The sequence below is a fragment of the Sinocyclocheilus grahami genome, unplaced genomic scaffold (assembly GCF_001515645.1).
Source record: "Sinocyclocheilus grahami isolate Dianchi unplaced genomic scaffold, SAMN03320097.WGS_v1.1 scaffold13.1, whole genome shotgun sequence".
NCBI classification, from domain to species: Eukaryota; Metazoa; Chordata; class Actinopteri; order Cypriniformes; family Cyprinidae; genus Sinocyclocheilus; species Sinocyclocheilus grahami.
In genome coordinates, this window is record NW_015505192.1 from 2,555,257 (window position 1) to 2,568,595 (window position 13,339).

At 37.1% G+C, this 13,339-nt stretch overlaps 1 protein-coding gene across 1 annotated transcript; it reads right to left on the reverse strand.

The window, feature by feature from the left end:
* Positions 1-1,820: 1,820 nt before the first annotated feature.
* Positions 1,821-12,367, reverse strand: LOC107599709 (trypsin-like). The gene is made up of 5 exons (XM_016291397.1): positions 12,231-12,367; positions 10,020-10,179; positions 8,389-8,530; positions 7,270-7,533; positions 1,821-1,991 (listed from the first exon to the last, which is right to left on the reverse strand). Exons 1-5 carry the CDS (start codon positions 12,283-12,285, stop codon positions 1,821-1,823), a joined length of 792 nt encoding a protein of 263 aa, XP_016146883.1. The 5' UTR covers positions 12,286-12,367.
* Between the last annotated feature and the right edge of the window lie 972 nt (positions 12,368-13,339).

The window sequence follows — 13,339 nt, forward strand, 5'->3', positions numbered from 1 at the left end:
GCCCTTAAGCTGAAGGACATCTCCCTAGTTTTGTAATTTGAGAATTGTCAAAGTAGGGCGTGCAGTTTTTATGGCATGCTGATATGGCCTCAGATGACCTATTGGGTGTAGTTTAATGGTCCAGATTTTAGCTACTCCTTCCTGGAATCACGTTCACACCTGCTTAGAAGAATAGCCTAAATACAGCCATTCAAGAGGTAAATAACACAACAGGGCAGGTGATGGGGAACAGACTGAACACTAGACTCCTAAAACTAAATAGAAAAAGTGACAATTGAGATCTCTTGAATATCTCCAACAGCAGAGATTGAACTGAGATTTAATTTTAAATCCTCTGCCTCTTTCTCTCTCTCTCTTTTTTTTTTTACCACAGTTGTCTCATATGTGTTTCCGAAGTTCTCAGCAACTTCTCAAACTGCTCAGATTTGACATCAAAGGCCAGATATTTCAGTATGAATTTATTTATTAAAAAAATTAATGAGAATATTATTTATTTTACATGAAATTAGTTTGATGCTAAATCATGATTCACACCCTGCTTAAAAAAAGAAAGAAAGTTCAAATCAGACGTTGATGGTCTTAGTGCCCAAAACCCCTCTAAAACTACTTAAGACAAGCAAACCAGTTTAGGGTGGTTTAAAATATGTTCTACACAGGACATTCAATTTATAGCTCAATACTTTCGAATTATGTCAAACAATTGTCATATATATATATATATATATATATATATATACACTACCGTTCAAAAGAACAATTAAAAAAAACATTTTTTTAATAAGTTTTTATGCTCACTAAGGCTGCATTTATTTGCTCAAAAACTCAGTAAAAACAGCAATGTTGTGAAATAGTATTACAATCTGTTTTCTATTTGAATATATTTTAAAATGCAATTTGTTCCTGATGCAAATCTGAATTTTCAGCATCATTACTCCAGTCTTCAGTGTCACATGATCCTTCAGAAATCTTTCTAATATGCTGGTTTGCTGCTCAAAAAACATTTCTGATTATTATCAGTGCTGAAAACAGTTGTGCTGCTTAATGTTTTTGTGGAAACCATACTTTTTTTTCAGGATTCCTTGATGAATAAAAAGAGCAGCATTTATAAAAAATATTTTGTAACATTATAAATGTGTTTACTGTCACTTTTGACCAACTGAATGCATCCTTGCTGAATAAAGCATTTATATATAAAAAGTGAATATATATATGTATATATATATTAATTTATAATTTATAATAATTAATTTATAATTTATTATAATTTATCTATTTATATTTATCTATAGTCTTCTACCATTTTGCAAAATTATTCATTTTGTGAAGACAAAGGCACATTTATACAGGTCGACAAAACATGACGGTGAGTAAATTATGACAATTTCATTTTTGAGTGAACTATCCATTTCACCTGTAGGTGTGTAACTGGTTTGGTTACAAATGAAAGTCTGTTTGATAAAATTTATTTTAATGTTGAATATTTCTTTCTCACATGTACCATTCCATATAAAAGCGTTTGTAATTTGTGTTTTTTTATTTTAAATATTCCTTCAGCTTTCTATTGTTAGTTTTCACTGACTTTGCAGGGAAGCAGCAATATGGCACATTTAAGGAACAGTTTGCACAAACTACTATGTTTAAAAAAAGGTCTACCAGCTGTGGAGGAACAGATGTGCTGTTTCAGAACAGCGTTGTACTCGTCTGGAAATCATCAAAAGTCCTAACTTTTCAAACAGAAAAAAGTAGCAACAGTATTCGTGTTGGCATATTTCAAGGCCTTTTCAAGTTCGATTAGGGAAGTGCTGGGGTAACACTGCAGTCTAATACTTGAGGCACCTTCCATAAAAGCCAAATATAGTTCCATTGATCCATTGACGAAACCTCGAGACAGACGTGTAGACGCCAGGGTACTGGGCATCAGCACAGCCATTGCCCCAGGAGACGATGCCATAGACACGGCCCTCACACACCAGCGGCCCTCCAGAATCCCCCTGCAGAAAAGACAATCATATTAATAATATTTTGGACAGGGAGGTCAGATGGTGTGCAAGAAGAGTGATCAAACTAGAACTAGACTAGAAGGAGAAACTGACAACGACATGATAATATGTGCTTTCACACATATTGCCACTGCTAAAAATTTAATTACATTTTTTCCCATGTCATAGGTGAACTTGACATCAAAATGCCAGCAAATCTGCTCCTTCTCAGCAAGAAACATTAGATGTGATTTTTATTCAAGAATTGATTTGGATCTTAAAAAGTGAGCAGATTGCATAGCAGATTGGAGCCGCCAGGGAGAGGGGTTGAAATATAGGAATTCATGTTGTCATCTGAAATATCATTTTAGATTTTATTTATTTATTCTTTTGCACTACCATTCAAAAGTTTCTGGTCAATATGATTTTTTTCTCTTTTGGATGAAATAATGCTTTTATTCAAGGGTGCATTCAATTTCTCAAAAATGACAGTGTAAAGATATTTATAATGTTACAAAAGACTTCTGTTTCAAATAAATGCGGTTCCCTATCAGTCAGTCACGTTCGATGTTACGCCAGTGACTGACGAATTGGGATCTCGCCTGAGAGCCCCAATCACCTTCGAGTGGTACAAAACAAGCCAATGGATATTGGCGATTTGCAATGCAAACCACTTCCTTATAGTACGAGTATATAAGGAAGTGTTGCAGCTCACTCATTCAAGTTTTTGCTTCGGAGCCTAGCGGTTAATACTACTATGCTTTTCCTTTCATCTTCGAGTGAGCTCTGTGTGTGTTGGTGTGATGGCGCATCAGCAGTGGTCGTTGAGAGGGAGAGCAGTGCAGAGTGCCTGTTGTTTTCGGCTATTCCCTGAGCGCTTCGGCATTAAAAAAGCTAGTTTCCTAACTAAAAGAGCAAGCACGGGTGTGACGGGTGTCTTTTTAAAGATGTCATTCCAACTGTGTGTTTCTGGATGCGGTCGTTTCCTGTCTCCAGCTGACAGTCATGATCGCTGTCTCAGCATTAAGGCATTAAGCATGCTGAGGCAGCGTTGGTGGATGAGTCATGTACCCATTGCGGGACGATGACCATTAAGATTGAGACCCAATTTCCTCCGTGGAGGTGGAGTCCCCTTTGCTATTCTCTCAGATCTCTGAGGGCTACTTCGGCTAATACACAGGATGATCTGAGAGTTACAGTGTGAGTTCTCCCGCCGGGTCAGTCCCCGCAGCCCTCTCACTCCTCCAGTCTTTCACAATTTCACACGTACATGAAATTGAAATATATAATTTATACGTATTTGAGTCGTTGAGAGGGAGAGCAGTGCAGAGTGCCTGTTGTTTTCGGCTATTCCCTGAGCGCTTCGGCATTAAAAAAGCTAGTTTCCTAACTAAAAGAGCAAGCACGGGTGTGACGGGTGTCTTTTTAAAGATGTCATTCCAACTGTGTGTTTCTGGATGCGGTCGTTTCCTGTCTCCAGCTGACAGTCATGATCGCTGTCTCAGCATTAAGGCATTAAGCATGCTGAGGCAGCGTTGGTGGATGAGTCATGTACCCATTGCGGGACGATGACCATTAAGATTGAGACCCAATTTCCTCCGTGGAGGTGGAGTCCCCTTTGCTATTCTCTAATTCTCTAATTCTCTAATACACAGGATGATCTGAGAGTTACAGTGTGAGTTCTCCCGCCGGGTCAGTCCCCGCAGCCCTCTCACTCCTCCAGTCTTTCACAATTTCACACGTACATGAAATTGAAATATATAATTTATACGTATTTGGCGTGCTGTCCGAGGGGAGGGCTCCAAGCCTGGAATCGGCCCGTAACCAGAGCACTCCCCCCATCTTTGACTGGGATAGAAACCTGTCAAGAGAGAGGCGATGAGGTGGCAGAGGGATGCTGTAAAACTTGTCGTGGGACAAAGGTGAGAGACTGCTATATAAACCAGCTTTCTCTTGCGCTGATTGGATGATTACCTGAACATGCTCCTCCTGAACTTTGTTACATAAAACTTCAAGTCGCTTCGGGGAGAGTAGCATTGTTCAAGTCTGACCCAGAGCTGATGGCCATGCTTTCACAGGCCACTGAGGCTCGAGGGGAATCCCCAACCATGTCCCGAATGCTCAAGGCTGGATGACTGGTTTCTCGGGGCGGGTCGTGATGAACAGCGTTGCCCAGTCTCAGTACCTTTCTTCCCGGAGGTGCATGAGGAGGTCACGAAATCGTGGAAGGCACCTTTTTCTGCCCAAACCCGATCTGCCTCCTCCACCCTCACTACCCTCGATGGCCAAGGTATATGTGGAGATTCCTAAGGTGGAACATGCAGTTGCGATGCAGCTTTGCTCGCAAAGTCCTGCCACTTGGCAGATGCCTGATCAGCATCGTGCTTTGTTTTCTGCAGGAAGGGTTGGAGCGAAGGCTGTCTCCCTCCAACCTTAAAGTGTGTGTTGCGGCTATTGCCGCACATCACGATGCAGTAGACGGTCTTTGGGGAAACACGATCTGGTCATCAGGTTCCTGAGGGGTGTGAGGAGGTTAAACCCTCCTTGACCTCTCCACTTTCCCGCTTGGGATCTCTCTCTAGTCTTGAGTGCTTTGCAAAGACATCCCTTTGAGCCCTTGCAGTCAGTTGAGCTTAAGTCCCTGTCTCTTAAGACAGTGCTCCTGACTGTGCTCACTTCTATCAATAGGGTACGGGACCTGCAGGCATTCTCGGTCAACGCATCATGCCTGGAATTCGGGCCGGCTGACTCTCACGTAATACTGAGGCCCCTAGAGGAGGCAGACCCAGCCCTCACTCTGCTGTGTCCCATTCACGCCTTATGCATTTATGTGGAACGCACGCAGTGCTTCAGGACCTCAGAACATTTCTTGGTCTGTTTTGGGGGCCAGCAGAAGGGAAAGGCTGTCTATAAGCAATAGTTGGCCCACTGGATAGTGGATGCCATCATCTTGGCATATCAAGACCAAAGCGAGCCATGCTCCCTTGGAGTGAGAGCACATTCCACACAAAGTGTTGCCTCCTCCTAGGCATTGTCACATGGCATCTCTATGACAGGCATTTGTAGAGCTGTGGTGCGGGGCAACACCTAATATATTTTAGAGGTTCTACAGCTTTTGGGTGGAGCCAGTCTCTTCACGAGTGCTGGCTGTGAATAGCTAGTATTTGGGGTGAGCAGCTCGGCGTCTCGCTTGCAGCGCCACTCCCCAGCACTTATCCTGCTCCCCAGGTGAGTTCCCTATTTGTCTCACCCTCATTCAATAGTTCCACACCCATGTATGTAGTGGTCAGTCCATATGTGTATCTCTACATGTTACCTGCCCATGAGTGTCCTTTCCTCTTGGAATAGGTACGCTCCCCCTGTGGATCCAGTTGTCACTGTTTTAGGGTTTAAGGAATGGCAGTGCTCAACTTTAGCTGTGTAAGTCTATCTTGTACATGCCCCAGTAAATTGGGAGGACTGGACAGCTTACACAGCGTACTGGGAAGGCGCAGTAACTGGTGAGAGTAGCCTACAATGCCGGAGTCTGTTTCTATAAAGTGGGGCAGTTCCAACTTTGCAAGGACAATCTGGCGCTTCTGACTCATAGCCTGACTCATTCATATTTAAAGAATTTGCCACTGACGATTCAAACGCAAGTTTTGAGCAGTGTAGAGTAGCACTGGTTGTTTGTCGTTTCTCCAGACATGGTTTTATGTATACGCAGCGCGATACGCAACGCAACACGTAAAAAGACAGTATAAGTCATTATAATCAGTAATTATGTCCCCACTGCATGCAACAAATGCCTCGTTTGTAATGGGTTTTATTGTTTTTGTTTTGTCACGCTGGGACACAGGGCATCACATTATGGTAAAGGGCGCAACATTTCCGTCACACGCTTGAGGTATTCAGCCAATCACAACGCACTGGATAGCTGGCCAATCACAGCACACCTCGCTTTTCAGACCGATGAGCTTTATAAAAATCGACGTGCTTCAGAAAGGTGGGGCATAGAGGAGCAACAATAATGTACATTATGTGGAAAATAATGCGTTTTTTAACCTTAAACCGCATAAACACATTGCATTACACCAAATACACAAAATAATGTTATTTTTAGCAACGTCATATGACCCTTTTAAGTCAGTCATACTGTTCCTTGACAATGTGATGTTCGTTTCTCGCTTTCTCTGTATAATTTATTCGCTGTTTGAATAACTTTGGAAGGTACAGGTAATAAACAAATTTATTCATTCATTACATCTGTGAATATGATTCGGACATCTCTGGATGGTGGAAGCTGAAAACGATATCTCCCATCGTTCCACTCTCCTTTGTTATTGTTTTGAAAATGCAACCTTTAATCAAAGAATCCTGAGAAAAACAACTCTTTCACGGTTTCCACAAAAACATTAAGCAGCACAACTGTTTTTAACATTAATAATAATAAGACAATGTTTCTTGAGCAGTAAATCAGCATATTAGAATGATTTCTGAAGGATGACACTGAAGACTGGAGTAATGCTGAAAATTCAGCTTTGCATCACAGGAATAAATTACATTGTAACATAGATTTAAATAGAAAACATTTCTTATAAATTGTAAAAATATATATTTTTACATATGTATATATATATATATATTTCACAATATTACTTGTTTTACTGTATTTGTTCTGTATTTGTACTGTAAGAAATGCAGCCTTGGTGCACATAAGAGACAACATTAAAAATCTTACAAACCCCAAGCTTTTGAACAGTAGTGCATTTTTATTTATTTATTTTGTCCCTAATTAATACCAGATATTTCTAACCTGACTGAAAAAGATTATGACACACACTTATTTATTATTTTCTTGATTTTCACAAGAATACCAGTGCTAGTTAATCAAATAGTTGCTGATAAGTTTTATTTTTTCCTTTTCCTTATTTTTCTTAATTTTTATTATTATTTGCATCTGATAACTAAAGTAAATGGCCACACATTTCTAAGTGTAATTAGACTCAGTAATGCAACCAATTAAATTTCTAAATGGTTTGATAATTGGCAAAAACAATGGGACATCCAAATAATGACTGAATATAAGATGATCATGTTCCTGACAACAAAGTCAAACTCCAGTAAATCACAAAAATTGTGCTAATAGTTACCAATGTTTACCCAGTGGTTTATTCCCCCCAAAAAATCTTGTTTTTACCACTTGTTCATAAATTGTAGATTTCCAACAGCATCCAGATAAATCCAGTCCATTGTCCTGTGCCATTCACATTAAGTTAAGTGCATCTGAAACAGTATTCGATTGTCTCACCTTACATGCGTCTTTTCCTCCTTCGCTGTATCCTGCACAGATCATATTCTCTGTGATGTTTCCATTAAAAGAGTCTGTGGCGTTACACATTGCGCTGGACACGATGGGCAGTTTGACCGTGCGCAGGGTTGCAGGGATTCCTCCCATTGGAGTGGTGAAGCCCCAGCCTGACACCATGCACACGCGACCCACGGCCACCATGGTGTCCTGCCGAGGCAACGGCGCCAGAGACACATAGCTGTTCAGATAGATGGGAGACTGCAGCTAAACGGGTGAGAGAAAGGAAAAATGAATAGTGCACATAAAGCATACAATAAAATACTTAAGTGTTCATGTTACTTTTAGTTATTAAGTAAACTTTTTCTGAAACTAACATTTTCACCAGTTCACATCTCAAATAATGCATTGTTTAATAGCATTCTCTGATGGAAATGACATTTTAAACTATTCAATGGCCTACTCTTTTTTTCTCATTAAGGCTAATTTCATATTTATATACACACATAAACATATATATATATAACACTTTTTGCATAACGACAAAATTACATCTTGTTTGGAAAGGATGCATAGCAAGTGATATTTACCTTCATTTTACTTTTATTTTCTTCATATCATGTTTCATAATGCCGGATATAATTTTACTAAGGACAAAATTATGGAAATGGAAATGTGGGGCAGTTGTAATTTGTATTCACACAAAAACATCTATGTTATACTGTTACACTAAAACTGTTACCCTTTACAAGTCCCATTTGTTAACAATGATTAACGCATTAACTAACATGAACTAACAATGAGCAATACATTTGTTACACTATTTATTAATGTTTTATTTCATAAAAATACAACTTTTTTTCATGCTACAGTTCATGTCCAAGAAATATTATTAACAGATAAAACTATACAATTTTAAGTTAACAGTTAAAACTTTAAGTGTGTAAAAAATTCATGCAGTAGGGTGGCTGTACCGATTACTGAGAGACACGGCCATCACTTCATATAATATGACTTGATGCCGGATCGTTGTGTTCATTTTATATGCATGAAACAAATCAATGATTCACAGCTAATGAAGGTTCAGTGAGTAACACAGGAGCATTGATTCCACTGCCTCACCTTAATGAGCATGATGTCTGCATTATTGGTGGCTTTATTATACTGTGGGTGAGGTATTAAAACATGAGGCCTGCGGAACTGCTCCGTCCCCTCATATAATCCCACAGAAAAATCTCCAGCCACGATTCTCATGTTTGCCGCACTGGAGACACAAAAAAACCCACAAAAACTGTTCAAAAACTCATCTTGCTCATTTGGTGTATTTTACTATATTCTTCTTTAAAATACACTGTAAAAAGACTGTAACAATCTGTTAACTGGTTAACTGTAAGTTACCTAGCCACATTCAGAAACTGTATTATATGTAATTTACAAAAGTAAAAAAAAGTATATGCAATTTTACTCTAATATACTTACACATTTATGTTTTTTGGAAATAAAAACTATGAATTAACTTATAATTTACTACATTTCCATAAATCACACATTTTAACTGTTTGTTATCATTTCCATAAATCACAAATTTGAACTGTTTGTTATCAGTAATGTACTGTACATTAGTGTGTTTTGTTCTGTGCTTTCTGTTATTTAGTTAAAGAAGTAGAGCTTTAGTTGAACTCTATTCTGTTCTATTTTACACTCTAAAAAACATTTAACCCAACCGCTGGGTCAAAACAACCCAATTGCTGGGTTTGTCCCTATTTTACCCAGCACTGCGTTGCATTTAACCCAGCATTTTTTTAGACTGTACCATCTGTATTATGCAGGTTTTGATAACTCAAGTAGCTTGGTGTATGAACATTATATCACTTGAAATATACAGTTATGAGTTATAAAATATACCCTATAAATACCAATATGTAATCCCATAATGCCAGAAACACCGTCATCGCATTTATACTGTGAATTTCTGGCAACACCAGCTGCCTGTTTTTTAATACTAAAATGCATTACAAATATAACATCATTTTTAAGTCATTTCTGAAGTGAACTCTGCTGAAGTTAGTATGTTTTTTCTGCTCTAAATACAGACAAGATACACATGCAGGGATTTCCCTGCTGAAAAAAAAACATTGGAAACCAAACTGTGCTGGGTGGCTGGTCTTTGTTAGTTTAAGCTCACTATAGCTGGTTTAAGATGGTCAAACTGGTGTTCATATGGTTTCAGATGGTGTTCAGATACACACACACACACACACAAACGAATTTTTACGTGAAATATTATTGTTTTTGTGTAGTATTTTTGATCATTTTATGTTCCCAAAAAATGAAAAACTACAATATGAAGAAATTTGAGTCATTACTACAGTAATTTATCATTCATTTGTAAATGTATCATTAACATTTATCATTACATTTACTGTACAAACTATATTTAAACTGCATTTCTTTTGTTATATTATTTTGTATTTTTGGTTTATTTTATTTTATTAATTTTTTATTGTATTTTTTTATTTATTTTTGAATAATATTTTGTCATCATACCTTCCAATAATAATACATAAAACGCTCAAGTGCCAAACTGTTGCTATGGTAACCACCATCTGTTCAGTGAGTCGGTGTCGCCAAATGGAAATACACACACTGACTAGCCTGATACTGAATCTCATTCAAATGCTTGTATACAATATATAAACAAATATATGTACAAATGCTCAAACAGTTTCTGTGTCCAGTAATGCTCGTCTTACCCTATATTGCAGTGAGCTGCGGTCAGGATCCAGTATTTGTTAATCAAGGTCCCGCCACAGAAGTGCTGGCCCGTAGCGCTCTGAATGGACACAATGTACCTGATGGAGTACGGCGCCGGGACGTATCCACCTACGATACGGCCCTTTATCACATCTTGACCTGAGAAACAAACCAGCAAACAAGTGAATTCACTGACTGCATCTTCAATCACGGTGAGATTTGTCTAGATTTTCCTTTCATACGTGTGCACGTGGAGTCCGCTCTGACTTCAAACCTATGTCTCAGAAGGAGAGAGTGTAACTTAAGGTTGCTAAATATGTCTTACAGTAAGTCAATACCGAACAATGCGATGTAAACAATATGGGCTTTTTCCCCATCTAAATCTGTCCACACAAGACTATAATTTCCTAACACGTGCATCAAGAATAGACACTGCGTTTGATTTGACTGGTGACTGGAAAGCCATCTCTGCTCTATATGTTGCCCTTGGGCATATTGATTGCCGTTTAACAATTAGGCAGCGGTTAAAGTAATCCTATACAATATTAGCAGGCCTTCATTCTGCCCGTGTGAAACACATACTTGCTGGATTGAACCCATTATGCAACCTTGATTGAATGACCTTAGACCTCATGAGGATTGGCAGCAGCGTGACCGTTATCAGATTGCTTTATGAAGCTCTCAATGTGAGGAAATCCTAAACGTTGAATTCTCCCCACATGAAGAGATTATGTACTTCTATTGTTTGCTGTTTGTCATGAAGTAGCGAAAAACAGTATACAGTGCTGAACTACAGTGTTTAGGGATTTAAATTACACCGTTTGGGGATTCAAACATCTTCGGTGTGTTTTTATAATTCTGTTAAATTCAATTCAATTCAATTCCAGCATCTGATTATTTTTTTTTGCACATTCTAAGATTTATAATTGCTTTTCAAGGCTTTTTTGTGTTGGAAATGAAAAACGATTTGCTCTGGCTTCTTTGGATTTCCTTCAGTGAAGATGCACTCAGAGCAGGCTGTCAGGATGAAGGGCCCATCCATCAATGAAACTAAACTTTTAGTTTGTTCTCATATTTCATTTATGCACTAATAAATCATAACGCTGACAAAACTTCAGCCAGACATAAAAAAACTGCTTAAAAATAATCTACCCAGTATTAAAAGTCAGATCCAAAAATGTCTCCCAGAACAAAATGTATTTATTTATTTACCTACTTGTTTATTTATGCATAGGAAACTTGGCATTATTATGTACAGTATATTTCTATCAAGCATCAGCGCTTCAGTAAAATTATAAAAAAACTAATCTTTGCCTCGTTTGGGTGAATTTGGGTCTTTTTCTCAGGAGAAGCAAATCTATTGAAAAACTATAATATGAACTATGAAAGTTCATATTATAGTCAAATTTTTGACTTTATATTGCAGAATTTGTTATTTTGGCAAATCAACCATTTTTTTCCTCTGGAGACTTAAGAAATATATAAAATATATGTTGTTTTATTTTAAATATATTATGTATACAGACACACATATACAGTTTTCACACAGAAAAACGTTTTATATTAAATATATTATATATATGTATACAGACACACACACACGCACACATATACAGTTTTTGCACCGAATTTTGTTTAATATTAAATATATTATATATATATTTATACAGACACACACACGTATACAGTTTTCACACGGAAAAAACATTTTGTTTTGTGTTATAGAATGAACAATTAAGATATTAAAGATTTTTTTATTTTTGCTCTTTTTTTCTTGTGATTCTAAAACATTACAATTACATATTTCTATTCTTTTCTATTCTATTCTATTCTATTCCTGCGGGTTGTCAACTTGAATCTACAACATTGCAATATGCCATCAATTTATTACATTTTTTAAAAATATGTTGTTATTATTATTTAATTATAAAATACAATCTAAAATTAAAAGACAGACTTTGTAAAATGATCGCTGGCATTTTTAAATTGTCATGATATTATTCACATAAAAATTCTAAGTATTAGTCACCCAAACTTTTTTTGTGAAATGATCCAGAGTGTCTTTTTGAAGTCAAAACCTCACTTACAGTTTATTGCTTTGCTCAAGGTACAGTATACGACTGCTCCCCAAAGCACAGCACTCAACGCCGCTATACTGTGTTAATGCACTGAAAGGATTTTGTAGGACTGAAGTATAAATCTGTACTTACAGCTCACCTCGAGGAGCTCCAGGAGAACACAGAGCAGAAGCAGCGGCAGGTTCATACTGATGGAGACGCAGACACAGAGACAGACACATCCACAGGTGCAGACCAGACTGAGAGGAGCTTTGCTTCAGGTACTCTGATTCCTCACCTGGGGAAGGATCACCTCTGCATTCTCGGGTTTCCTAGTTCCTATTTCCGTCTCCATGGTCACAATGTTGTCTGAGAGCAGGAACAATATATAATTGAAGCTTTCTTAACCAAAACTGTGACCTTTTGTTTTGGGTTTGATTTAAGATCAGTACAAATTCTGACGTCACAGGCTATTTGCGTCATATCGCAGATTGAATTCTACAGTTGAAGAATCAGTCAGATTTACCGAATCTTTTATTATTCTGTCTTGAATAAGGCTTTTTGGTTCATATTACTGATGTAGATGCTTTTAGTGGCTACAGAAAGTATGTAGACTGTATGTAGAAAGCATGTAATTCATATTTACTGTATGTCATTGCTTTAAATTTTTTAAATCTACTTTAAATAAATAAAAAATTAATGTAATTTGAAATCAGTAGATCTTTTGATCATTATTCCTAAGTATATTCTGAGCAATTTTGCAATTTCCTAAAAAAAAGTGAATAAAAAAAAATATTTCAGCTAGTTTCCAAGGTATCATTTCTCATTTTCATTTAGTTTGACTTGATGTACAAAAATAACCAAAACTGAAACTGAAATGAAAATTAATAAAAAAAAAGTATACTGACGTATTTAAAATGACAAAAACTAATAAAAATTACAACACAACAAAATTACTAAAACTTTAACTAAAATGAACATGAAAGCAGAAAATATAAAAATAGTATCCCAATGATATGGAAATAACACTGCTTTTAACTTTTATTTTATTTTACTTTATATAATTTTATTTCTTTTATTTATCTTTATTCTTTTCTCTCTGGGTTGCAGATTAGGTTTTTTTTTCTTAATTGTGAAAACTTCTGGTAGTTTTCAGTTAAAAGGGGCTCAAAATAATTGAAATGTCAAAAAAAAAGTGTCATCTGAAATCAAATGATCCATTTGAGCCATTTTTGCAATAACTTTAACTGGTAATTTAATTT

Excerpts from the sequence above, each read along its gene's own strand:
- LOC107599709 (XM_016291397.1), bottom strand. The coding sequence starts at position 12,285 with ATGAACCTGCCGCTGCTTCTGCTCTGTGTTCTCCTGGAGCTCCTCGAG. Across the intron at positions 7,534-8,388 it reads CAGACATCATGCTCATTAAG|CTGCAGTCTCCCATCTATCT; the intron begins GTGAGGCAGTGG and ends TCACCCGTTTAG. Across the intron at positions 1,992-7,269 it reads GAGGAAAAGACGCATGTAAG|GGGGATTCTGGAGGGCCGCT; the intron begins GTGAGACAATCG and ends TCTTTTCTGCAG.